At 38.2% G+C, this 27,744-nt stretch overlaps 1 protein-coding gene and 2 long non-coding RNA genes across 3 annotated transcripts; all 3 read right to left on the bottom strand.

The window, feature by feature from the left end:
- Positions 1 to 17,061: 17,061 nt before the first annotated feature.
- On the bottom strand, positions 17,062 to 17,492 carry LOC135787656 (uncharacterized). The gene is made up of 3 exons (XR_012335338.1): positions 17,408 to 17,492; positions 17,258 to 17,308; positions 17,062 to 17,105 (listed from the first exon to the last, which is right to left on the bottom strand). It is a non-coding gene; the product is annotated as an uncharacterized lncRNA (long non-coding RNA).
- Positions 17,493 to 18,104: 612 nt separating this feature from the next.
- Positions 18,105 to 18,535, bottom strand: LOC135727305 (uncharacterized). Its single transcript, XR_012335328.1, has 3 exons — positions 18,474 to 18,535; positions 18,265 to 18,349; positions 18,105 to 18,181 (listed from the first exon to the last, which is right to left on the bottom strand). It is a non-coding gene; the product is annotated as an uncharacterized lncRNA (long non-coding RNA).
- A 44-nt stretch (positions 18,536 to 18,579) lies between these two features.
- Positions 18,580 to 24,857, bottom strand: LOC135786513 (uncharacterized). Its single transcript, XM_073812303.1, has 14 exons — positions 24,548 to 24,857; positions 23,482 to 23,605; positions 23,224 to 23,348; positions 23,042 to 23,133; positions 22,795 to 22,885; positions 22,300 to 22,423; positions 22,063 to 22,187; positions 21,931 to 21,975; positions 21,496 to 21,619; positions 21,245 to 21,369; positions 21,063 to 21,154; positions 20,815 to 20,912; positions 20,534 to 20,686; positions 18,580 to 19,906 (listed from the first exon to the last, which is right to left on the bottom strand). Exons 1-14 carry the CDS (start codon positions 24,855 to 24,857, stop codon positions 18,580 to 18,582), a joined length of 2,955 nt encoding a protein of 984 aa, XP_073668404.1.
- Positions 24,858 to 27,744: the final 2,887 nt, after the last annotated feature.

Raw genomic sequence — 27,744 nt, 5'->3', positions numbered from 1 at the left:
TGTAAGCATTGAGGAAGCAGTCGATCATGTTTCCCTTCAACAGTTTAAGCATAAGATTTAAATTTATAGATTAATCTATTTCTCTGAAGATTATTTAGATAGATGAGGACTTATTTGCTGGGCAGAAAGTGAATGAACGCAGTCTCCAGGCAACAGTGTGTTAATATTTCATTGCTTTCTTTTAAATTGCTCAAAGTCATGACTTGGCGTCAACTTCGTGATTTTATTGTAAAATTACCCTTTTTCGCGTCAATTCACGACCATTTAAACCATATACAATGCACTTGTCACTTTAATTGAGCGTGAGCAGCGCAGCAAAAATAGAGCTGACGCCGAAACGATAGCCACTCAAAAAAAATGAACTTGGTTGGAGTCAGTTTTACTAAATAATTTCTTGTTCACTTTACTTAACAAACACAAGTAACGGCATATGATTAACTTAACTTAGTAATTTCAACAAAAGACTGTGGGCTCTATTTTAACGATCTGAAACGCAAGTGCGAAGCGCAACGCGCAAGTGAGTTTGTGGGCGGATCTTGGGCGCTGTTGCTATTTTCCCGGCGTGAGAAATAACTCTTGCGCCGGGCGCAAATCAATAAGGGGTTGGTCTGAAGTAGGTTCATTATTCATAGGTGTGGTTTGGGCATAACGTCAAATAAACCAATCAGAACGCTAGCCAACATTCCCTTTAAACGCAAGGGCGCAAGTTCCATGGCGGGTTGCTATTATTATGACGGATTTACCAGGCGCACGCCAGGAGCGGTTCACAGCCGAGGAGACCGACGTCCTTGTACGGGGGAATCCCACGTTTGCCAGCATAAATCGGGCACGCCGTGTAACGGGAGGTGGATCTGCCTCAGGACCTAACGCCAGCAGAGGACATCGCTGCGTCCACCCTCACCGCTGAAAGGGTTTGGGGGCACTGAAATCGGACCCAAGAAACGCAATGTCCAACCCCAAAGTAGACTAACAAATCAAGTTCATATACATTAAGGTTTCTTATGAAAACATTTTAACTATTATTTACATAAAATAAACGTAATACAGCCACACAACAATGAAAATATTTTAATCGTTATTTGCATGAGAATAAATAAAAACTATCACCACAATGCTCACCACTATGATTCCCCTTATCTCGTGTATTAATATTTTTAAGTGTAACAATTTATGATTTGCAAAAATAACTGTTGCATCTGTAGATTAGATAAGCAAAGTGTATGCGCGTTGTGCACGCTATACATTATGGTCAAGCATGCGCCCTTAAAATAGCATAATGAACCACGCGCAACGCGCCACTGACTTTAGACTAGTTTTTTTTGGTTAGTAGCGCAATTGTTTTTTGAAACTGCAAAATAGCATAAGAGATGGTTTGCGCCGCAACACGCCTCCTTTTTGCGCTGAACCGCCCAGGGAGCGCAAGTTCATTCCCTAGTTTGCTGACGTGCATCTGTGGAGGGAAAAACCCCGCTGTGCGCCGGCGCAAAATACGAATGATACATGCGTCACTGACAAAGTCAATTGCGCTGGGTGCAAGATAGGGCCCTTTGTCTTGTCAGCTTTACTCCAAAATTATTTGTTCAGCCAATAAAGCACTGTTGCGTAAAAGTAACAGATTAATAAAACCAATACAGACTTGCATCTCATTAGCTGATGATGCTGCAGTGTATTATGGGTAAATTGTTGTTCTGGCAGAATTGTTGTACCCTCTTGCAAAAGTGTAGCACGATTAGATAGGTACCTGAGTAATAAGTGGCCAAGTATTAGTTAATAAACTTGTTCTGATATATTTTAGAACAAAACAAACCAACAAATGGTTTGAAATGTTACATTGCATTTCAAATATGTTTGTGATATGTTTGATGAACTATAATTAAATAAATATGTATTGAGCAGCTGCACTCTGATTGATTGATTCGTTGTTATGGAGTTATTAAATCATAATTTTTTTTCATCAATTAAATGTTTCATAATAGTGACTTTACTAGGATTTCTTTAGTCCATGTAACATTTAAATTGTCAATTTTACACAAACTTTTTAGTAAATACAACCTAAATTTTATTTGTTGACATTACTTAACAAAGCTATGTGGAACCCACTTGATGAAGGTTTTTTAAGTAAATCCAACTTTTTATTTTTTTGAGTGTGCTGCTTCAGCAATATTGTCACGAATTTCCGTATTTTTTTCCGTGATCCACAAATTTCTGTTTATGTGTCATTATCACGTATTAGTTACTCAAATGCTTTTTCCTATTTTCAAACCATTTTTGCTTTGGTTTAGGGTTAGATTTGGTGTTTGTGTTAGGATGTCACTTTAAGTTTTGCTTTATACAATTTTTTCTGATTTATTTTTTATATTTTCAGATTTTTAAACCATTGTCGCCTGGCGTTAGGGTTAGAGTTGGGTTTGGGTAAGGATGTCATTTTATGTAAATCTAACCCTAAACCGAAACGACAATGGTAAGAAAATAGGACAAAGCAGTTAGGTAACCAATATGTGATAATCACACGAAAACATATGATCACGAAAAAAACGTGGAAATTCATGACAATATCATGAAAAAAAATCTAAAAGTTACATGACAATATCATGAAAAAAATCTAAAAGTTACGTGACAATATAACTAAAAAAAATTCTAAAAGTTACGTGACTATATCACGAAATTTCTTGAGACTGGGCTGAGTAGTATGATCTGCACTTTTCAAAACGAACATACACTGCCCCAGCCAATGAAATCAAACTTCAATAAACAAGGGCATGTGTTTGGATTCTTTTGAAGGTTTCTTTGTGATCATCAGATGTTTGGTGCCCATTTTTGTATGAAGTCGAGTGTGTGATACCTATATTTCAGATTTGATCAATCTCTTCAAATTTAAGAAGTGAGGTAATTTAGCCATAAAAAATCTCCAACCCACATTTTTTGGCTTTTGTGTGCTGTTTTAGGGGCAAAAACATTCATTTAGTAAAATGATGTGGTTAATTGAAAGAGATTCATGGCCCAGTGGTGAGGGAGAGAGTGACAGGGAGTGAGCAAACTAAAAGAGGTGATGAGAGAGAACATAGTGAATGATGAGTGAGATCAGAGGGGATTTTTCCCTCTGTGTTTGAGAGCACAAGACACTTGGGTGAAACAGACACGCACTGCCTGAAGGGCCGTTGATTAAAACTGTCTGTCTTTCTGTCTTTCAGTTTTTGTCCTAAGGTCTAATTAAAACACATTTGGGATTCATCCAGTTTTCTAGATGGAATGAGGGAAAGTTGCAGGAATACTGAAACTTACACTCTCCATTAATGTTGAAAATTGTTGATTAACTTTCTCCCAAATTCATTGTTTCAAAGTCAAGATGTATTGGCTTGATTCTGGATCTAGATGCAAAAAATAAATGAATAAATAAATGAAGATGTTTGAAAGAAGCTGACTTGTGGCAATCTGAGAAATATTGAGAGACCATAAGATATATAGGCTCCTTCATGAAGTCTAGTGTACACTTTTAGAAAAAAGGTACAAAAGCTGTCACTGAGACAGTAACCCTTAAAAGGTGAACATATATAACATTTATTTAGGTACAGGTATTTGGTGACAATATGTACCTTTGAGGAAATAATATGCACTCAGTAAAAGGGTGTACTTTTTGAAAGGTTATCGTCCCCAGTGACAGCTTTTGTACCCTTGTTTCTGAGAGTGTACAAGATTTTATTTTAAAATTAAAATTTTCATATAGATGAATTTCAGTCATGTGACCTTTTACGTCATGCCGCCATCTTGAGGACCTACCGAGTAGCAGTAGGCTATTGCTACGATTTACGGATTTCTTATCTTTTACTGTCTATGATTCTTACGGATACAGTAAAGGGCTACGAAAGACAACATGTCGCATCTCGACTGTCATGAAAATAAACGCTACTTTATACTATATCTTGGTTAGGGTGTGATGCCTACTCGATCCCTGATGCGTTCTTCCAGCCGCTGCCCGCTGCTCACGAACTACCACTATTTTACAACATAAGAAGGCGCGACACAACATGAAACTTTGCTGGAAGTATCACCTGGATCTCTACACATGAACGCGAGCATTGAGAACATTGTTTGTAAAGGTTTTGTACAACTGACTTTGGCTGTTATGGTGTCCGCTCGTCATCTCTGCCAGACGTAAATAATCGATTTCCGAATGCGAATGAATGAATCTCATATGAGGCTCCTTTTTCAACTAGAAGGTCAATATTGTTTTTCACTTGCGACAAAACAACGAATTATCCGTGCATTTTATGGAACTATGCTTTAGGAGATATCAATCTTTACTCTCCTCCCTCCTTACGTCGCAATTGGAGATCGCTACATCTTGACTGGGAAGCAGGCGGCGAGCCTAGTTAAAGCTTAAAACTAAATATTAAACAAACCACACAATTTTATCAATACACAGTTATAACTAATCAGTCCCTCCAGAAAAACGTGATCACATGATTAAATGCATAATCAGCCAAAGTCCACATATTTATACGGCGTGCGCATTTAATCAAATACGCTGCACTTTTGCAGCATAAATTGCAGATTTCCGTGCGCAAAATATGCGGGGCTTGCATGATTTCATAATCCCCGCTTTTTCGTATCAAAAATCACATATATCTTAGCAGTAAGTTGAAAAATGTTGCATTTACTTCACACAAGCACAGCCATGTACACTGTTGCTATGGTAACGTTATGAAGTGACGTGATTATGTGACGTGAACATCATTCAAAAGCTGCAAACAGTTTTTGTAAGTTCCCACAATTTTTTCAAGTTCCCGCAATTTGATCGCATAAAAATAATAATATCCTGCATATCCCATCGCATTTTTTAAGAAAACGTGCCGCAAGATCAAGGATTCACAAAAAAATCAGTTGAAAATTACAGTGTTTTTTGACCTTGCATGCATTTACATTTGTAAACCTGTTGTTGGGGACTCCTTAACAATATTAGGAAGCTTAGAAATTGCACCTGACTGGCACTTTAATGTGCAGATGAATTATTGTGATTCTTCCTTGTTTTTACAAATTTAGGGACATTGCAAATATTGTCTGGGGTTATCAACAGCATGCCACGCACTTGACATGTATTGAACCAGAACATTTCATAACACTAATAACATTTCGTTATGGTAGTGCCAAAAAATTCTTTACATAAGGAGAAAAAAACACAAAATGTTTTCTTTTCTCGTTCCACATCCTCCAATCTTTCTATGAATACTTGCGCTCGGTGTGTTTTTGTTGCTCAGGGTGAATGTGCGGTCACTCTCATTAGAAGCACGGCTGTGTGCAGGTCTTAAGAACACAGGATTACATTTGCTTAATTCTGTGGGCTTATATTTGCACAAAAGGAAAGAGAGAGAAAAAGAAAGATAGACACAGAGAGCAAGCGAGAGTCTCCAACTGTTAAACTCTAGTCTAGCCTCGCTATGCTGAGCTCAAAGCCTAAATCAAAGCCAAAGATTATGTGGCCCGCTGACCCGGTAGGGTACAATAGAAAACAAGTGCAGGATCATATTTTCTCTTTGAGAATCGGGTCAAATAGAATGTAGCAGCGATTTTTCTGAATTCAATGTTGAGTCTTTCGTTTGCTACTTAAAACTCGAATGAGGTACATATTTTACGAGTTGGCTAATTCGTATAAATTCGTACGAAGTTAATCGTGCAAAAAAGTTACAAATATAACGAAACCCCATCCCTAACCCCACCATCACAGGGGCAAAGGCGAATCGTACAAAAATGAACGAATCTGGTCGTACGGATTAATTAGCCACCTCGTAAAATACGTATGGGTGATTCTCACGAAATCCAGACTTAGAAGGCGTCCAGCATCAGATTTTTTAAAAAGCCCTTGAAGCCACTTTTTTATTTTTTTGCACATATAAGATTAAGGCCTGAACTTACTATAACCATTTTTTTTAGAGGATTTAAAAAAATTTCCTATAGAATTATTTAAATTTTTTAGATTATAATTATCAAAAATTATAATTACTGCAACATGATATTAAATATATGCATTTACAAACCCATGTTTCGGTAATGAGAACTAAAAAGTTGTCTAGGTACTATGACAAACAAAACTTCAACTTTTATCTGGAGAGAAAAAATAAGAACTACTTACCTGGTAGCCATCTTGAGTTAGAGCTGTAATCGGGCCTTAAAAGTTAGGCCCGAAATGTCCGGAGCCCGACAGAATGCAGCCCGAACGTACATTTAGATTGACAGCTTTTTAAAAGCCCGAACCCGTTTACAGCCCGACATTATTTAAATGTGCGCACACACACAGCTTTTGTCAAGAATGAGAAATTTACACAGGTTTTAACATTATTTATTCATGACTAATAATCTACACGCCACTTGGAAGTTGAAACAAAGAAATAAGTAATCTTTAACATTGTAACATCTCATTCTAAATAGGCTTATGCAATACACTATAAATATGCCAATAAAATTCTTATTTCTTAACGAATTAAATTAAGATAATACATTCTGAATTAAGATGGGTATTTGGCAATAACGAAATTAAGAGGCAGGCTCCGCGGGATTTGCGTCGGCACTTCTCTCCATTACTGCCAACATTAGTCTATATCCTCTGTCTAAATTATGTAAGACTCGATTCATATTTAGTTATACATTGAAAAACCTACTCACCAAGATTAGGCTACATGTTTTTGATGAGGAAAATCATTAAATCCACTGTAAATGAATTCAGCGCGATCCTGCGCTACTGATTTGAACTTGACCGCTCATTTACCTCACAAAGCCGGAGCGGAAGCCCGAGCCCGTGTAAAATGTTAGAAATGAAGCCCGAACCCGCCCGAGCCCGTCGGGTCCCGACGGGTCCCGTCGGGTTCGGGCAAAGATCTTCAGCTCTATCTTGAGTGTCACAGTCAATTACGTCCCTTGCAACAATTTTTTTTTTTTTAAATGTTAGTTCCTTGCGGGCTTAAACAATGATTGAAAATTGTTGCGGAGGATGAGAAAATTGGTCTTGGACACATTTATATTCCTTATTATTGTCTCTATATTTACCAATGATCACCAAATACTACATGTGTCTTTACTGTAAATGTTTATAGTATAACACGCACTGAAGCTTTTTATTTTTTAGATTTTTTAATTATAAATATTTAATGTCAAAGAACCCAAATCCAGTCATGGACACGTTGCGGTAATGAAAATGTTCCTTTTAAATGTGGAAAAAACAACAAAATTGGTTTGTATGATGTCATTTGAAATCAAAATAGTACACGAAGAGATGTTTGTAACTGTATGCTTCTTATTTTGATACTCTTACTTTGCATTTACTTTTTTTATCAAAATATTTCATGACACCTCATCTAAAGTCTAATTTCGCGAGAATCACCCGTACGAAATTACCATGAGGAGATAGTATATATCTGCCAAAAGACTTTTCGGAATATGGTTAATTCTCAAAAGCATCATCATTTAGCTTTACATGATCATAATGTGAATGTGTTTATCCCAACCTGACTTTTGGATTATATCATGGATATACAGTTACATTTACTGAACTTTTGATGATCTAGCAGTAGTTTATAATATCAGGTCAAATTTGTTTATGATTTTTCATAGAACAGAAATTATTTCAGTTCATAACATATCTTCATGCCTTGTGTGCTATTCGATCACATTTGTTTATAACTGTCTTTGACAGAACACGGAAAGTCCCAAAAAGTCTGCCTTCCAGCTGTGAACCATACACCACCTTATTAAAAAAGAGGAACATGAATATTTTAACCTCATTTGCCCTTTGATATTAAGAGGTGGTTTTACGTTTCTCTTTGACATTGTTTCTATAAAGGCGATAAATGTATGTGTGATTTACAGTGAATGTGATAAATGTAGTTGTAAATCACTCAGCACAGTTTTATGCCTTACACCCTTAAGAGAGAGAGAGAGAAAGCAAACATTATTTGGAAAGTTAAAGTGTCTAAAATGTGAATGCATATTTACTGTACTTATGTTGTCTGAGTCTAATCCCTGACATCTCTGAAGTCCTCTTTTCTTAGGGCGTGCATTTGGACTGATTTCTCTATGATGTCTTTTTTTAATTTCAAGAGGTATGTATATTGTAAAAATGTCATCACAGACTTAAGCAAGAATGTCGTAACATGTTTTAAATCAGCATGCAAAGCTCAGTTCTGCCATGAGCGACCACAAACATTACAGAGATGATAGATAAAGCTCTGAAATTTTATGATGTGTGTGTGTTTTGAAACTCCAGTTAGTAGGTAGAGCACTGAGTCATTTTCCTTATAAATATGAGACACGCCCCACCCATGTTCAAAAGTATGTAAGGAATTTTCTTTATTCCTAAACTATAAAAAAAATGATATCAAATCAACACATATTTTTGTTTTAACCCATAAATATGGACAAACCCAACTGTTCTGGGTTGTTTCAACCCATTGTTGTATAAAACAACAACACAGCATATGGTTATTTATAACCCAACAATTGGATTTGTCCATATTTAAAAATATAACAATATGCCAATGTGCGAAAGTGGGAATAAATTATTATTTTTGGGCAATGATATATATGAAATATTCTTTCTTTCTTTTTATCTTTCTTTTTCTTTTCTTGACCTTAGTTCAAGGCATTCCTTAGTAGCTCTTTGAATTTGTAACCCCCGTCTCACCCGCTCTTTCTTTCCTTCTTTCTCTCCCACTGGGTCAGACTGCTCTCTGCCCTCATCTCTCCTCAGCCTGTCCCCGATAATCCTGCCCTCAATACCCGGAGCCCCAGACCCTTCTGCCCTGGTCCAGACCTTCAACACCCAGCAAATATCGGGTTCCCCTCGCTGCGTTTTCAGGGTCTGACACCTTTTGCCCCATTGCAATTCCCAATTACCTCTTCAGGATGCCAGTCCACCTGGAGTAGGTTAGGAAAAGTAAGTATGCATGCTGTATTTTCAAATGCGTCCCAGAATGAGAGTAAAGGAAGATCGCTAGGGCGTCGCCGAAAATAATGTGTCCCAGTGACTTATTTGGAAGGCAACACTACCATCAAGGATAATTTTGGATCTCTAAAAAGCACATGCGTATGTATTTTTAGTGTCCATGTGGCCTGTCTCATAAACACAGGCGAATAAAGTAAACAAAAGTGATTCTAAGAATGTCACGTTGGTATTGCAGTGAAACCTGAAACTAGATATCTTCACTGTATGTGTTTGTGCATATAAACACATCTTTAGCTCCCTTTACACCAGAAGGCGTGGATTTCTGCACGCCTATGCAAGCAACAATAACTAAACCCTATAAGAAAGGATATGCAGATAACAAGCTTGGTGCCCCCGGTTGCAATGAGGTCAGTCGCCGGTCTTTTGTAACAGCACTAATGAGAATTCATCTAAACAAAATGTGCTTCCGTCATCACGATGACCTAATGAGCGACATCGTACGGTGGGAAAACCCAGCACCTGTGCGAGTGCGCAAGTGGCACTGCGCGGTAAACCGTGTGCTAATGTGACCCCACCAACCAAGAGTTTGCTTCATTCAGCAACAAAGTTGGTCGAAAGAACAAGCTTAATTACCAGAAAATGCTATCTACTCTAGAGTTCATTTGCAGACAATACAGTAGCTGGAGTATGGACCTCATTGGGTTTATTCAAAAGGGCCCATTGGACAATTGGGTCATTGACATCAGATTGCTTGACAAGTCCCCGCAGGGCACAGAAAAGTTCAAAAACCAGAGCAAAATCGAGAAGTTTGTCGCTGAATCTGTCGGAAAGGGCCTGTCAGGAGCGATTAGGGTGCCCTTTGAGCGCCCGGCTGATCAAAAGGTCCTGTCCCTAACACGCATAGAGACACACACTGACCCCTACAGCTCCAGGTTTAATCTGAATTATCATGGCTCTGTTTCTCTGTCTACCTCGGGCATGATATAATTACTGCGATGAGCGCTGCCCCATTGGCTCTGTTGTTTTGTTAGCGCTGCTGTGTTAAGCTATGTTTTAGAGCAGGCAGTGATCTAAGCATCTGGACAGGGATTGTAAGAAAACGCTGTCAGTCAGGATTGTGAAGATTACACCTGCTAACAGAGAATTAGTGCAGCTATCAGTCAGTCGGTTGTCAGCGTATCTGGCAGCAAGCCGGTTCTTGAGTTGAACTTGAACTTGCCAGAGTGCACTTTGAAATTTGCTTGGTTGTTTTAACCCATATATGTATTATTTACAAATATACAAATCCAACAGTTGGGCAACATTCACTTGTCAAAATTTTGGTGGGTTATGGGTAAATATTGGACAGAACACATGTTGGGTTGTTTTTAACCAAACCATTAGTTGAAACAACTCAGCATTGCATTGAAACAACCCAGCATAGGTTTCTTTCCAAAATGTACCCAGCATTGAGTTTAAAAAATAACCGAGCAGAATTTATAGTGCATATTTGATTTAATCATGGGTTAAAAGAAACCAGCTGAATTTGTCTAGATTTTACCCAACCAAAGGTTGAAACAACCTAGCATTTTTACATTGTATACTCTAAGAAGAAAAGCTACAAAAGTTGTCACTGGGATGGTACGTTTTTAAAATGGCCCTAATATGTTAGCCTGGCTCCGCCCTCCTACGTGCTTTCGCTTAATTTTCATTTTCACTTCAGTACTAGGTCTGTGACTGCTGTCTAGAGTTTCGTTTTCTTCTGCAAGAATCTGCAGGTCCAAGCGAACAGAGGGGGGTGGCTAAGAACGATGACGTTGAGGTCGTGCGTCAGTTTGAGTTGTAGTTCAGTAATGGCAGCGGAGAAAGACGTGAGAAAAGCTATACGGTCCGTTGTTGCAAAACTGATGAATATACAGAAGTTAAAGCCGGAGCAAGAACCAGGTTTGCTAAATTTTGTTAGTCAGATTATTCGGACTTGATATACGTCACGACCACATGTTAGCGATCGCCTATGGCAGATCCTGAGTGACTCTGGGCAGATCCAATAGTTTTCAACTTCAACAGAGGACCCTCCTTAACGGAAGTAACAATTTGCAATGGAGTGTGGCCAGACTCTCTGTACAAATTAAATGAATGTACGAGAGTATGGTTGGACCAGGCTACTAATACCATTTTGGTAAAATATACGTTTGAGGTACCAGTATGTACATCTAAGGGCGCACTTACATCACACTTAACTGGACCGAACCGTACCCGAGTACGATTGACCCCACTCATCTGCACTTATACTACATTTTATGATTCATACCGAGTAAGCTTATGTCATTAAAAGATGAGATTGTTTTGAAGAAAACTGAAAGATATCTGCGATGGAGTTCATCGTAAATAAAAGTTTATGGCTTATTAGGTGTTTTTGAAATCTGACGAGCTGTGCAGATCGTTAAATAACCGCGAGAGAGATTTAAAAACATATTAGGAGCAGTCTGCTCTCCAATCACTCTTGAGGTGCTTTAAAGGGGTCTTAGCGTGAAAATCTGACTTTTTCCATGCTTAAGTGCTACACTGCAAAAAATTATGTGTAAAATTTTTTACACATTATGTGTGTCATGCCATTTAAGGCGTTATTTCATGTTAAAATAAATGAAAGGGCCAACACAAGTTGGGTTAAAAACAGTGATGGGAGTAACGCGTTACAAAGTAATTCCGTTACAGTAATTCTGTTACAGTAATTCCACTACTTTTAGCGGTAATGATTGAGCATGTAAGTATTTTTTTTAATTTTCATTTAATGTGTTGTTCCTATACTAACACCTTCTGTGTTATTATTCATTGTGCCGCTTACCACAGTCCTGCGATGTTAAATCAGAAATGTCTTGTCTGCAAGTGTTCATTTATCACAAAATAGAGTAACGCGAGTAACCAACACATTTAAATTTCAGTAATTGTAACTGCGTTACTTGATTTAAAAAAAATACTTTGTTACATGCTCATTACCGCTAAAGGTAGTGGAATTACAGTAACGGAATTACTTTGTAACGCATTACTCCCGTCACTGTTTTTAACACAACTTGCGTTGTCCCTTTCATTTATTTTAACATGAAATAACACCTTAAATCGCATGACACACACAGTGTGTAAAAATTAACACATCATTTTTTCCAGTGTATAGTTGGGTCCCCAGTACTTCTATCAACCTAGAAAACGTGAAAAAGATCAAACCAGAAACTTTGTTTTGGTAAACCATTTTCTGCAAGAACATGAAAAATTAGGTCCTTGAAATTCGGCACCCCTTATGATGTCATTAGGGGATCTAATTACAATAATACCACCCCTTAATCTGCACTATCCAACCACGGCACTGCCATTTAGTGCAGAGAAAAAATATTGACAGCACTATTGAGTTTTAATTTTAACAAACCACCATCATTGTTATCAGTGTTTCCATTTCATCAGCTCATTTGCATGTTAAAGGAAACACCCAAAACGGCACATTTTTCCTCGCACCTACAAAGTGTCAATTTTAACATGTTATAATAAATTATCTGTGGGGTATTTTGAGCTTAAACTACAGATATGCACAGTACTCTGGGGACACCAAAGACTTATTTTACATCTTAAAAAAGTCTTGTGACATGGGACCTTTAAGTTTTTGACTTGTGATGCATTAATTGTTTAACTAAAACAAACAGGTTATGGGCATTTGGGCGGAAATTAACCCAACAGTAGGGTTTGTCCATATTTATGGGTTAAAACAAACAAGCAAGTGTAGGGATGCACTGATACAAATTTTGGGTGATTTTGTTATTTAAATAATGACACCAATACCGATAGATACCCATAGTTTAGCTTTTTACTTCTTTTGATATAAGGGTATTTTTAGAGACCTACTGTGCTAACCATAAAGCAAATTATTATTTTTTTTAAACCAATGTCACCTATTCTTTAGTGATGCACTTTCACATAGCCTATAGTAAAAGCACAATGTGTGCATATGAACATCTGTTACAAAAATACGACATATGTCTCATACTTGTATACTCATAATTAAACCAATATGAAATAATATGCAAATCAATAAAGTTAACTGGTTATGTTTCATGTTGGGATAATTTGTTTTCTGTATATAATACTGAAGATCTGTGGTATGCCCCATTGAAACAGCCAACGTGTGTGTTTGTCTTACTAATATTCCTGAAGGACCTGACCTCCTGACAGATGAACCTATTTCTCTTTCACTCTTCCCTTTTATTCTCTCATCCTCTTCCTCTTCTTTCTCTGATGGCGTCTGACACACACAGGACGTCTCCAGACTAAGGTGCTGAAAGGTTTGAACATGTCCTGTGACAGACCGCAATGAACCAACTGCTGCTGGACCACACAAACACAGACACACATCTATCACACCTTACAAAACACGTCTATGTTATGTCTTTAAAAAGAGTTAATTATTATGATTTTAAAATAAACAAGGTTTTTGAAACAGTGTTGTTTGCAGTTCAAAAACAAACACGTGGAAGCTTGTTTGTTAGATGTTTATCACTTTCTTTATAGCCTAAAGGTGTGTATATTCCTAAACAAGCAGTGGATTAAGGCATATTTACAGATACAGTCTTTAAATTATGCTTAAAGCTCAATGCTTCAAGCTCTTGTATCCAATAATCTAGCTTTTAATCCAATACTGAAGTCGCTTTGTTATTTGCTAGAAAAGACCAGGAAAGGATAATGCCCCCCCCCCCCCCAAATAAACGAAATAAGCTTGTTCTTTTCAAATGCTTTTGCCAGGCTTTACCTTATTGGTAACTGATGTAGAAGTACGGCTCACTGTAGTGTATAGCTATTTAAATAAATCAAGGAGTCGGTCACTGGCCGTTTCTCAGTCCGAAGGCTGCAGCCTCCGAAGGTCGCATTTCTAGGTTGGATACGAATGTTTTCAATCATAAAGTTTTCTGTTATTCTTAGTTAATTGTAAATTGTTGTAATATGGGTATGATTTGCGAATATAATGCTCAGTAAACTAAAATAAATCAGACTTGATGACGTATGCAGCCTGCATTATGCGACCCACGGATGCTGCAGCCTTCGGACTGAGAAACGGCCATTGAACCTGTCTCTGTCTATGGAAGACTAGTGGATAAACAGAACGTGACTCCTTCTAGTGGTCAGTGAAGGAATTGCAATATAACATATATTACAACAGCAGGTGGACAGACAGTAGCCTACAGAGTTTTTGAAGGATTTATTCATCTCAATTGTTTCCCACTAACAATATATGTTAACCAATCAGAAATGCGAGTGCGGGAGCAAACGATATTTGCATAAAAGCGGACCTAGTTGAGCACATGCTCATTCAGTTAGACGTCACTGTTATGACGTAGGCTCCGTGGCAAAAGCTATGGGCAAAAGGCTGAAGATGATGTGCCAGTTAATGATTTAATAAACATTAGATACATTAATTTTTATTATTTATATATATTAAAATAATTTAATACATTTTTAATTTAAACGTTTATCAACGATGTGCTTTATACATTTACTTAGAAGTTTTTCAATAGGTTTTCAGGAACCATAAAGACCATAAGCTCTAAGAGCTGCAGAAGTTTTAGTTTGGGTTTGTCGTTTTTCAGAAAATGCTCAAAGATCGAAACACCGGTTAACGATTGTAACATGTAGCCTAATCAAGCTCACTAAACAGGAGACAAAATGACACCAAGTTATGAAAATAGGAGGCTGCCTACAGTTTATCAGACTAACCAGTAGGTGGCGTACAGTCATTGTCTATCCTCATAGGTCTTAATAAAGTCATTAAAGGGCACCTATTTCATTGCTTAGAAACGTTATATTATGTATTTGTTATAATACAATGTGTTCACGTGATTTATGATTAAAAAAAACATTATTTTCCACATACCATCATTTATGCATCCACTGATATTTGGAGATATATTAATAATAAACATAATTAAATGTACAGTATTCAATCAAATCACAAATAACAATCAATTTTATTAAAAAACATTTTATTTCAAAAAGAAAACATACATTTTCTAAGACAGAAATAGACAGCAATTGATATTTGCAACTGTAAATGTAATAAAAGTGCTTTAACATTATAATATAGCAGTGAATATGTGCTGCTGAACACTCATCATAAGTGCACGCATGCGCAGACGTCCCCTGAAGCTAAGTGTCATTAACTAAAATAAACCCTGAAACAGTGGAGTTGTGTGTGTGTGTGTGTTTGTTTAAAGCTGGATTTCGTTGAAAAGGGGCGGTCCCAACTGCATCAAATGTCTGTGTTTTGTTGGAATATGCCAATATGAACATGTAGTGAATCATAAGTTATCCAGAGATAGTGAGATAATGTTTTGTGTGTGTTGCTTGCTCTTGACTCGCTCCGCCCGCGGTACACCTCCAGGGGTAAAGATGATCTGTCTTTATAAATCTGATCAAACTAAAGACTCTTCAGAATGAAATACTACTCTATAGATACTCAAGAATAACATGAGATGAGCAGAAACACTGTGTGTTAATGTTTTATATGAATAAATCTCTGAATGTTTATCATTTCAAATAAATTATGATAATAAAACAGTGATGTTACAAAGTAACATTTTTAATAAAATGACTTACCTCTGAAACAGTTGAATAAAATGTTGTGCTGCTTTATAGGTCACCTCCTTTATGTGGCCATCAAGACCCCTGAATGCAATGTGATGAAGAAAACAATGTGAATCATGTGCTACAGACAAACATTAACAGTCAACAGTTCATATACAGATCTCTTTTACAGATGTTTTCACCTTTAGATATTAAATAAAAGATTATTTACTGTGTTTATTAAAAACAAACTCTTTTCATTGGCCGTCCACATCATAACCGATCAACTTCAATGTTTGCTTATGATAATAAGTTTTGAGTTAATTCTGCAGTCATGAATCTCTCATATATTATACGTCATAAGCTGTAGGGAGGCGTTTATAAAACCTTCTGATCTTTTAAGATTGTAATCTGATTGTTAGATGTAAAGATCTTGAATTCATTTGAAGTTAGTTTACACTTAACTGTTTAAACTCATCTGTGATCTGTCCTGTTAGTGTTACTGTAGGAATTAAAGTGGAACAGAGAAACTTTAGTCCAAGTTAAGTTTCTCTCCCAGTGATTTTAACCTAACTTGGGTCTTTGTCTTATTAGGTTTACAGTAAGCTTGGCTGTAAGTGGTTTCTAGTGGATGATGGAAATGTTGGTAAAACCTGATCATGAATTTTGCTCTTTTCATTTGATGCGGCTGATAATCACATTAAAGTTTGTCATAATAAAAAAAATCTTTGACATTTTTGTTTTCTGGACTACACTTTCTTTAATAAAAAAATATTTTTATTTTTTGCTGCTCAGGGTGATGGGGTTTGAGGAGGTGATGTTGGGTCTCCTCTTCTTGACTTTTTTTTTTTAAAACAATCCATTAAGTCTTGGCTTTTTCTTCATGGAGACCATGCCTTCAGATGCTTCCTGCAAATAAATCAAACAGAGATTTAAGACATGAAATAACTTTTTTAATTGAATTTGTTTTGTTCAGGGCTCTGGTATAAATCTACCTGTGAAGTACAAGGTGCCGGACGCTTGCAACAGCGACGAGGAGGAGAGGCGGGAGGAGGCACTTGCTGAATTTTCAGATTGTGATTAGATGAAGGTCTATAAACACATATAAAAGTACTGTCAGAATTGTGTCAGCAAACATTCAAGCACTAAAACATCAAATAAAAAACAACTAAATGTAATATAACAAAGGTTAAGGCTGAAATAAAGACTTACTGAGAAACAGAAGAACGATTGACCTCTGCAGTATTTACTTTAATTTTCTGTAAATAAAACAATCAAAGATTTAATAAATTAAATTCTTAATGATAGTGTCACTAATAACGTTTAGGGCTTTGGTGAAATCTACCTGAGAGGACGATGGTGTCTGGGAAAGAGGAGGTGTGACCCGAGCCGACAGCCCATAGAGTCTGGCCCTCTTTGGTGTCGGCTCCATCTCATCCTGAAGATTAAATACACGTATATTAAAACAAATTGAAATTAACACAAGTTCTGGTTAAGGCTTCGATTTAAATCTACCTGTGAAGATGAAGGAGCCCGACGCTTCCTAGAAGGAGGAGACGCAAGAGGTGGCGCTTGATTTTGAGGAGGTGAAAGTCTACAAATACATATAAAGATACTGTAAGAACTGTTGCTGATGACATTTAAACAATAAAAACATTAAGTTTACTGTAAAAGATTTAAAAACACAGCTAAAGGTAATACTAGACTGATTACAGATGAATTTAAGAGAGACTTTGATAAACTTACTGTGCCTGAGGTGGCGTGACCTTAGCCGACAGGCTATAAGGAGATGAAGGTCTATAAATACATTTAAATATATTGTTAAGAACCGTTTCTGTAAACATTTGAACAAATAAAAAAGATAAAGTCTAAACAGACAAACTATGATAAACTTACTGAGTTTTAATATCGCTGCTTGATGGACACAGTCTGGCTCTCTTTGGTGTCGCCTCCACCTCACCCTGAACTCCATAACTTTGCTGTAATTTAAGATTAAATACACGTATATTTAAAAAATAGAAATGAACATTGAGTTCTGCTAAAGGTTTCGGTTTAAATCTACCTGTGAAGATGAAGGAGCCCGACGCTTCCTAGAAGGAGGAGAGGCGAGAGGAGGCGCTTGACAATGAGGAGGTGAAAGTCTACAAATACATATAAAGATACTGTAAGAACTGTTTCTAATAACATTTAAACAATAAAAAATTAAGTTTACTGTAACAGATTTAAAAACACAGCTAAAGGTAATTCTCGACTGATGAATTTAGAGAGACTTTGATAAACTTACTGAGATGAAGAAGGAGTGTTCCCAACCTCCATGTCCTGAATTTTATCTGTATACTTTTGATGTAAATAAAACAATCAGAAATTTAAAACATGTACATCAAACTACATTTTCATTCATATTGGCACAGATAATGTTCACAATCTACCTGAAAGGACGGAGGTGTCTGCGGCTGAGGAGGCGCAACTTTGGTCGACAGGCCATTAGGAGATGAAGGTCTAAAAACACATTTAAATATATAGTTAAGAACGGTTTCTGTAAACATTTGTGCAAATAAAAAAGGTCTAAACAGACAAACTATGATAAACTTACTGAGCTTTAATATCGCTGCTTGATGGACACAGTCTGGCTCTCTTAGGTGTCGCCTCACCCTGAACTCCATAGCTTTGCTGTAATTTAAGATTAAATACACGTTTATTAAAACAAATTGAATTTAACACAAGTTCTGCTAAAGGTTTCGGTTTAAATCTACCTGTAAAGATGAAGGAGCCCGACGCTTCCTAGACGGAGGCACGGAGGAACAGGCAAGAGGAGGCACTTGACTGTGAGGTGAAAGTCTACACATACATTTAAAGATACTGTAAGAACTGTTTCTGATAACATTTAAACAATACAAAAACACCATTCAACATAATACTACACAGCTCACAGATGAATTTAGAGAGACTTTGATAAACTTACTGAGATGATGAAGAACCGTTCCCAACCTCCACATCCTTCACAGCATCTGCATTCTTTTGCTGTAAATAATACAATCATGTTTAATACATTCAAATTAAACTACTTTTTAAATTAAAAATAGCCTGTGCTGTAAATCTACCTGAGAAAACAGGGGCATCTGGGGTTGAGGTGGTGCATCTGAAGGCTGTGGAGCCAGTGCAGGTGCAAGAGGAGGGGAGGAGAGCACCCCCACTGAAGGCTGCGGAGCAGGTGAAGGTGCCGGGAAGAAGAGGAGACTTGGTGGAGGCTCTGAAACAGCCAAAGAAGCCGGGAAGGAGAGGACCTCCACTGAAGGCTGCGGAGCAGGTGAAGGTGCCGGGAAGAAGAGGAGACCTGGTGAAGGCTCTGGAACAGCCAAAGGAGCCGGGAAGGAGAGGACCTCCACTGAAGGCTGTGGAGCAGGTGCAGTTGCAGTAGGAGGGGAGGAGAGGACCTCCACTGAAGGCTGCGGAGCAGGTGCAGGTGCCGGGAAGAAGAGGAGACCTGGTGGAGGCTCTGGAACAGCCAAAGGAGCCGGGAAGGAGAGGACCTCCACTGAAGGCTGTGGAGCAGGTGCAGGTGCAGTAGGAGGGGAGGACAGGACCTCCACTGAAGGCTGCGGAGCAGGTGAAGGTGCCGGGAAGAAGAGGAGACCTGGTGGAGGCTCTGAAACAGCCAAAGGAGCCGGGAAGGAGAGGACCTCCACTGAAGGCTGTGGAGCAGGTGCAGGAGGAGGGGAGGAGAGGACCTCCACTGAAGGCTGCGGAGCAGGTGCAGGTGCCGGGAAGAAGAGGAGACCTGGTGGAGGCTCTGGAACAGCCAAAGGAGCCGGGAAGGAGAGGACCTCCACTGAAGGCTGTGGAGCAGGTGCAGGAGGAGGGGAGGAGAGGACCTCCACTGAAGGCTGCGGAGCAGGTGCAGGTGCCGGGAAGAAGAGGAGACCTGGTGGAGGCTCTGGAACAGCCAAAGGAGCCGGGAAGGAGAGGACCTCCACTGAAGGCTGTGGAGCAGGTGCAGGTGCAGTAGGAGGGGAGGACAGGACCTCCACTGAAGGCTGCGGAGCAGGTGAAGGTGCCGGGAAGAAGAGGAGACCTGGTGGAGGCTCTGAAACAGCCAAAGGGGCCGGGAAGGAGAGGACCTCCACTGAAGGCTGTGGAGCAGGTGCAGTAGGAGGGGAGGACAGGACCTCCACTGAAGGCTGCGGAGCAGGTGCAGGAGCCGGGAAGAAAAGGAGACCTGGTGGAGGCTCTGGAACAGCCATAGGAGCAGGTAAGAGGGGGCCCTCAGCTGGAGGGTCAGCAGGAGCGATCTCAGCTGATCCATCCTCATCCTCTGAAACGAGGTCTGGATCTTCAAGATCCTCGAGGACCCATTGATGGAGTTGGCATTTCATCCCAACAAATATCATGGGAAACCTAGGAACACATATGAAACACTGTGAGTACTGTTTCTGCAATGATTTTAGTGCTTAAAGGGACACTTCACCCATTTGCATTAAGCTTTGTATAGTTAGAACCCCAGTCATGTTTTTGAATGGTCATGCATCATTTCCTCAGTTGCCGCTGAGACAGGAGAAATACAGATTTCAGTGTTGCACTTTCTTCTTTCAATGATGTAAAAATCATCATTTTGCATCATAGAAAGAAGGAAGTGCAATGTCTTTGTTGAGGGAGTGAGACTACAAACACCCCTTTTCTCTGTCAAATAGGCACCAAATTCTAAATGTATGATACATTTCGACTACAAATATGACACACTTTCAATAAAGATTAATGTTTCTACGGGTGAAATGCTCCTTTAAGCAATTGCTGTTTATTTTTGCATACAGGTTAAACTAACATATTGTAACTAAACCTATAACAAATGGAAGAATAAATTTGCCCAAACTGAATACATTAATAAGATTCTCTTTAAGCACGGCATCAATCTGAATTGTGTGACTTCTGATGTACTGGTTCACTTTTGTTATCATTATTGTTTGCCGAATGAAAAACATTTTTGACAGGACAGGAAGAAATGTGGCAGGAGAAATATCTTCATACCTCTTTATGAACCTGTAAAGGTGAATCAATGTCTGGGGCGAACTCTCTTCTTTGCGTAGACGGAGCATTTCCCGGTCCAATGTCTCCCTCGCGAGAGTGCATGCCGCCTCAGAGGTCAGGGCAAAGCTCACCAACATTTGCCCTACCTTAAATCTGCATGGGAGAAAAATTATCATTGTAAAATATCTCGGCTCTCTAACAATTAATTAGGCATCTGATCAGCGTGACTTTATTGATGGAAGTCAAAACACAAAAACAACTGAAGATCTTTGAGTCCTTACCGGAATTCTGCAGAAACAGAACCACATCCGGAGAACCGGACCAATTCAGAGACTAAAATCTCCGCCCTCGCCTTCAGATCTTTAGTCTCTGTATCCTCCTAGAAATCACACAATCATCAGTTAGGTTATGTGTAAGTTACTGTTAAACACTCTGGTACTGAAATGTGATGTTTTACTTTTGTGATTACATAAATCCTCTAGACTCTCTATAAACTCTCTGAAGATGACACAAGCAGATAGAATCTCACCTGATGTGTGCAGACTGACTTTGGAGATGTGGACTTCTCACGGGATCCGTTGAGGTCCACGGTGTACCACAGATCACTCCACTGCGGAAAACCTTTTGAGAACAAAGCAAAGAGGTTAAATGAAACAACTTGTTGACAACAAAATGATTTTCAGACAAATACTAAATCAAGTGTGTCCACACCTTCCCTGGGAGCTGGTGGCGTAAGGTCAGCTCTCGAGACCACCCGACCGATCCAAGGCAGACATGCTGCTGGTTGGATGGCGAGGGGCTCGTCCCCACTACCGTCAACAACAACAGAGGAACTCCTGATCCGACAAATATATCAAAACAATAAGTCAGTAAATTAGAGCTAAAAACTTGCAAATGGACAGCTCTGATATAAGACACATGAGTACAGAAAGAGTTTTTATGCTGTGTAAGTCTTATGTTACCCTTTGCTAAGGGAGCTGGAGTCTGAGCCTGAACCAGACACGGAAGAAAGCTCATGATCGGATGAAGACTCTGATGCCTCCTCTTCAAAGTCTTCATCCTCAATCATGGCCTTCTCATCTGGACCTGTAAGTGAAAAGAACAGATAGGAATTAAGGATCCCAGGATCATCCTTAATTCCAGCATATCATCTGTTTTTAGAAAATGATCATTTATTATTAATCAATCAATCCACGAAAAACCACATCTACTACACATTAACTGCAAAAAATAATGATCAGTTTTCACAAGTGAATAGCATTAATCATTAAAAAGTCCTTTGGCTAGCAATGTCTCTATCTCACACATTTCACTCAGTGTTTTTTCATACTCTATAAACATCAGTCACAGATATTGTTGGACTTATACAGATTACAGGTGACAATATTTGAACTTACAGGCTTCCTCTGCTGTCACCACCGCAGGAGCTGGAGGAGGTCCGTCTGAGAAAAACGCAAAGAGGTTAAATGAAACAACTTGATGACATCAAAATGATTTTCACAAATATACTAAATCAAGTGCATCCACACCTTTCCTGGGAGCTGGTGGCGTAAGGTCAGCTCTCGAGACCACCCGACCGATCCAAGGCAGACATGCTGCTGGTTGGATGGCGAGCGGCTCGTCCCCACTACCGTCAGCAACAACAGAGGAACTCCTGATCCAACAGATATATCAAAACTTAAAACTAAAATCTTGCAAATTGACACCTCTGATATAAGACACATGAGTACAGAAAGAGTTTTTATGCTGTGTAAGTCTTATGTTACCCTTTGCTAAGAGAGCTGGAGTCTGAGCCTGAACCAGACACGGAAGAAAGCTCATGATGGGATGAAGACTCTGATGCCTCCTCTTCAAAGTCTTCATCCTCAATCATGGCCTTCTCATCTGGACCTGTAAGTAAAAAAAAACAGATAAGAATTAAGGATCATCATTTAATCCAGCATATCGTCCAGGATTGTCAATCTGAGATTCAGTGTCATGGTGAAGGACAGCAAAACACTTCAAAGCTTCAAATAATTATTATTTTCAGAAAATGTTCGTTTGTCGTTAATCAATCCTCCGAAAACAACATCTACTACACATTAACTGCAAAAAATAATGATCAGTATTCACAAGGGAATAGTATTAATCATTAAAAAGTCCTTTGGCTAGCAGTGTCTCTATCTCACACATTTCACTCAGTGTTTTTTCATACTCTATAAACATTAATCACAGATATTGCTTGACTTATACAGATTACAGGTGACAATGTTTGAACTTACAGGCTTCCTCTGCTGTCGGGACCGCAGGAGTCTGAGGAGCGGAGGCTCCATCAGGACTCAGTTCAGACCTAACCGAGCTCTGAGCATCCTCCTAGAAATCACATCATCATCAGTTAGGTTATGCGTAAGTTTCTGTTAAACACTCTGGCTGGTATTGAAATGTGATGTTTTACTTTTGTGATTACATAATTCCTCTAGACTCTCTATAAAAACGCTCTAAAGATGACACAAGCAGACAGAATCTCACCTGATGTGTGCAGGCTGACTCTGGAGATGTGGACTCCTCACGGGATCCATTGAGGTCCACCGTGTACCACATATCACTCCACAGCGGAAGACCTTTTGAGAACAAAGCAAAGAGGTTAAATGAAACAACTTGATGACAACAAAATGATTTTCACAAATATACTAAATCAAGTGTGTCCACACCTTTCCTGGGAGCTGGTGGCTTAAGGTCAGCCATGGGGACCACCTGACCGATCCACGGCAGACATGCTGCTGGTTGGATGGTGAGGGTCTCGTCCCCACTACCGTCAACAACAACAGAGGAACTCCTGATCCGACAGATATATCAAAACAATACGTCAGTAAATTAGAGCTAAAAACGAAAATCTTGCAAATGGACAGCTCTGATATAAGACACACGATTACAGAAAGAGTTTTTATGCTGTGTAAGTCTTATGTTACCTTTTGGTAAGAGAGCTGGAGTCTGAGCCTGAACCAGACACGGAAGAAAGCTCATGATGGGATGAAGACTCTGATGCCTCCTCCTCAAAGTCTTCATCCTCAATCATGGCCTTCTCATCTGGACCTGTAAGTGAAAAAAAGAGATAAGAATTAAGGATCATCCTTTAATCCAGCTTATTACACGGCTCTCTGGAATGCTTGATTCTGATTGGTCAGTTGAGACATTTGCAGGTTCGTTCTTTTCAAATAATAACCGCTCCAAAATAATAACGCATAGCCGGACTACTTGCACGAGTAAAATCGCTCCACGCCAATAAAGATCAATAAAGATTACTGTCTGTTTGGCGCCATCTTGTGACAAACACTCAACAACCACGACAAGACACAGACAGCTTACTGAGACTGAACTTGACAAAATAGAGCATGACAGCTACGAAGCCAACACACAAAAAAATACAGAATGGGCATTAAAACTTCTCAAAGACTGGCTAAAAGAGAAAAAATGGAGACAAGTATGAAGCAGAGGATCTTAATAAGGTATTACGATCATTTTATGCATCTGTGCAAAGTTTCGCGGAAGGATAAAAATGTTAACTTAAAACAAATATGCCAATAAAATGTTTCAAATTCATATTCATGTCCAGTTTTTTTTCTTATGTGGCAAGTAGCCGTGTAATAAGCGGGATAATGTAGAGGCAGCCGGTAGTTATTGGGAAATAAGCCCCTTCAGTGTGATACAAGACCCTCCGCTTCGCGTCGGGTCCTGATCACACTGTCGAGGCTTATTTCCCAATAACTACCGGCTGCCTCTACATTATCCCTTACATATCATCTGTTTTTAGAAAATGTTCATTTATTGTTAATCAATCCACCAAAAACAACATCTAGGCTACTACACATTAACTGCACATAAAAAAATAATGATCAGTTTTCACAAGGGAATAGCATTAATCATTAAAACGTCCTTTGGCTAGCAATGTCTCTATCTCACACATTTCACTCAGTGTTATAAACATCAGTCACAGATATTGTTGTACAGATTACAGGTGACAATGTTTGAATTTACAGGCTTCCTCTGCTGTCTGGACCGCAGGAGTCTGAGGATCGGCGGCTCCGCTCACCGAGCTCTGAACCTCATCGTCCTCAGTCTCTCTCTCCCGCTGACCGCACGGTTCACCGAGCGCCTCCTCCTGGTACTCCGGGACGGAGGGCACGGTGAACTCATGAGCGGACAAATTCCTTCGGATTGAAAGAACGGGCCGATTCTTCTTGAAAAACAAGAGAGTCGACCCGTTGTCCAATCCAGTAAGAAACTTGTCCAGAGAAAAGCGCCCCGGTCTTCGAAAAAAGACGATGGGATTCTTTAAGAAATCCATCGTCAAACGGAAAACAAACAAACAAAGACAAACAAGAAACAAAAACACAAGAAACAACATTGTAAATCGCCTTGGACTGTAAGTACCAAAACACGCCGAACTGTAAACCCACGAAACAATGAAGGGCGCGCTGGGTTTTATAGCCTCTGAAACCTGACGTAATAATCACAGCATTACAGCTGTAGTAAAACCATGGCAACCAATAAACATATATATATTAATATGTATATTTTCCTTATATTTGTTATAATTGCTTTACAAATATCATTTTTTTATCGGGAATTGTCTATCTTTTCTATTTCAGATAAAGTCTAAATTTCCCTTCAGTCCAACGCTGTTTAGTATTTAAGAAGTAATATTTTTCATACAGCGCCCTTCAGATATTTTGTTGTAACATTTAAAAAGTAAATGGTCACATCTTTTAAAATATTATCTTATTTACATGTTTAATATTTACACGCCATGTCAGTATTATTTGTTGGACTGCTTGTTAATTGTGTTGATTTCAATAAATAAATCGCCATATATTTTGTTCGGAAAATTTATGTTTATTATTAATTAGTGTGCTTGGTTTTAACTTTTAATAGAAATTGGATTATTATGAGTTTAAATGTCTTTTAAGGCAAATGTCTATGAGCAGATTCTCTGGTATTTCATTCATAACAAGCTGTGTTACACATCAACATTTGTTTTTTATCATAGACAAATCCATTTACAATGTTTCGAAATTAATTAAGGTAGCAAACATAAAGAGATAAATATTCAAAGATTTAAACGGGGATCGTTGTCTATTTATTTAGATGTTTTCAGAAACATTTTAGTCTGAGCTTTTAAGACGAATAATTAAAATGTATGTAAAATTGTCACCAGCTATGAATATAAATAATTGCATAAGTGTTGTAGATGACTTGTAATAATATGTACATTACCACATCATTTAATGCTGGTTTATTATGGCTTTCGACATTAAATAAAACTTTACACAAATTAACATTGTTAAACATTTTTTCTTTTGTGATAATACGCATGAACAGAATCAACGAGTACATACATTTTAATTTATATTTTTAAAAAAGAAAAAAGAAATAAATTTATATTTACATATTTTAAACTCTACAAACCGCACTTAATATATGAATAATGAATTAATTAAATAATTAGATTAAAACCACAAAAGAAAATAATATACTAATAAAATAATAGAAATTATAATAATCATCATCATCATACATAGTAAATAAATAAATGAAGAGGGATTGTTATTGAACAGTTAATATGGTGTAACCTGTGGGCTACATGTTTTCTGTATTTTCTATTTCACAAAAATAAATAAGACATAATTTTTTATATCCATCGGAGCAGATTGTGTAAAGTTATTAATGGGCAGCGCTCCGACATGTGGTGCTTTTGCACTTTCAGCCACCCGAGTTTGATTCCCGGCTCGTGGTCATTTGCCGTTTCCATACCCCTCTCTCCTCCCTGTCCTCTCATCAATCAATGTTTAAATCAAAGGCAAAATGGGCAAAAACTCCTAAATATTATTTTTGGTAAAAAAATTTCAGATCCCTATGCCTCGTACAAAACATCATCTTTAAGAAACTGAGTAAGTTTGGTGCGATATTATCTCCTGAACAGACATCACGTCTCGCATAGCTGCCTGCAGAAGTGACCATAGCTTGTGAACCAATCAGAAATGCGAGTGCGGGAGCAAACGATATTTGCATAAAAGCGGACCTAGTTGAGAACATGCTCATTCAGTTAGACGTCACTGTTATGACGTAGGCTACGTGGCAAAAGCTATGGGCAAAAGGCTGAAGATGATGTGCCAGTTAATGATTTAATAAACTTTAGATACATTAATTTTTATTATTTATATATATTAAAATAATTTAATAAATTTTTAATTTAAACGTTTATCAACGATGTGCTTTATACTTTTAATCAGAAGTTTTTCAATAGGTTTTAAGTGTCTAATGTCATTTTTAGCATCTGTTTCAAGTTTAAGTTGCATAATTCATAAGAAGTGGTTAAATAAATTATTGACATATAACTTTGACGCACATTAACATATAATAGGCCTTGTCCTACATGGTTTTTCCACAAATTTACAAATCCAGTTTGATCTTAATTAATTATATCAGCAAGTCTAATGACAATTATTGATGTTGATGTAATTTGTCAAGATTCATTTGAGTGCGTTGTGTACATCATCTTCTCGCGATACTGTCTGTGTACTTCAACACACGTCAGAATACACTTTAAAAATCTTAAAATAAATCTCACAGCACAAAGAGTTAAACTGAAACTATTACTTCACAATTATTTTAGGTAACCCGCACCGGCCCGTAGGCGGGCACAGGGGCGTATCTATAGGTTTCTGTATGTCAATGTTCCGATCTTGTTTTTGCAATCTATACACCGGAGTGGATTAAATGATACAGACCGCATATTAATATGAATGACATTAAGTTACTTACATAACATCTCATATGGTTCTGTTCATTTCGTACAAATCCAAAAAAACACCTGCATACATTGCAACATAAGGGTCCACTCTTCAAAATGCATCCCACATTTTAATCCAAAACAACGAAAAGTGGGGGAAAATCCCGAAAGATTTCCTTTGTTTACCTGCACGCTTCCGGTTTGTATGATCGATCATGTTTAAATTATTTTCAATATTCGTATCACTGAAAAGTCTTCCTGTACCAGTAGATTATTTTTTCTGTTTTGTCCAATCAGATAAGGTTTGAGAATGTCCAGGGAGTGCATCATTGGGTAAGTGAGGTGTCAGTTTGCGCACCTTAGGTTTTGATTGGATGAAGCCGGCCAATGCCTAGCCAGTAAACTTTTGATGAATGGAAGAAGTGACCAATGATAAAACGAT

This window comes from Paramisgurnus dabryanus, chromosome 17, assembly GCF_030506205.2.
Source record: "Paramisgurnus dabryanus chromosome 17, PD_genome_1.1, whole genome shotgun sequence".
NCBI lineage: Eukaryota > Metazoa > Chordata > Actinopteri > Cypriniformes > Cobitidae > Paramisgurnus > Paramisgurnus dabryanus.
This window is presented reverse-complemented; position numbering and strand designations above follow the sequence as displayed.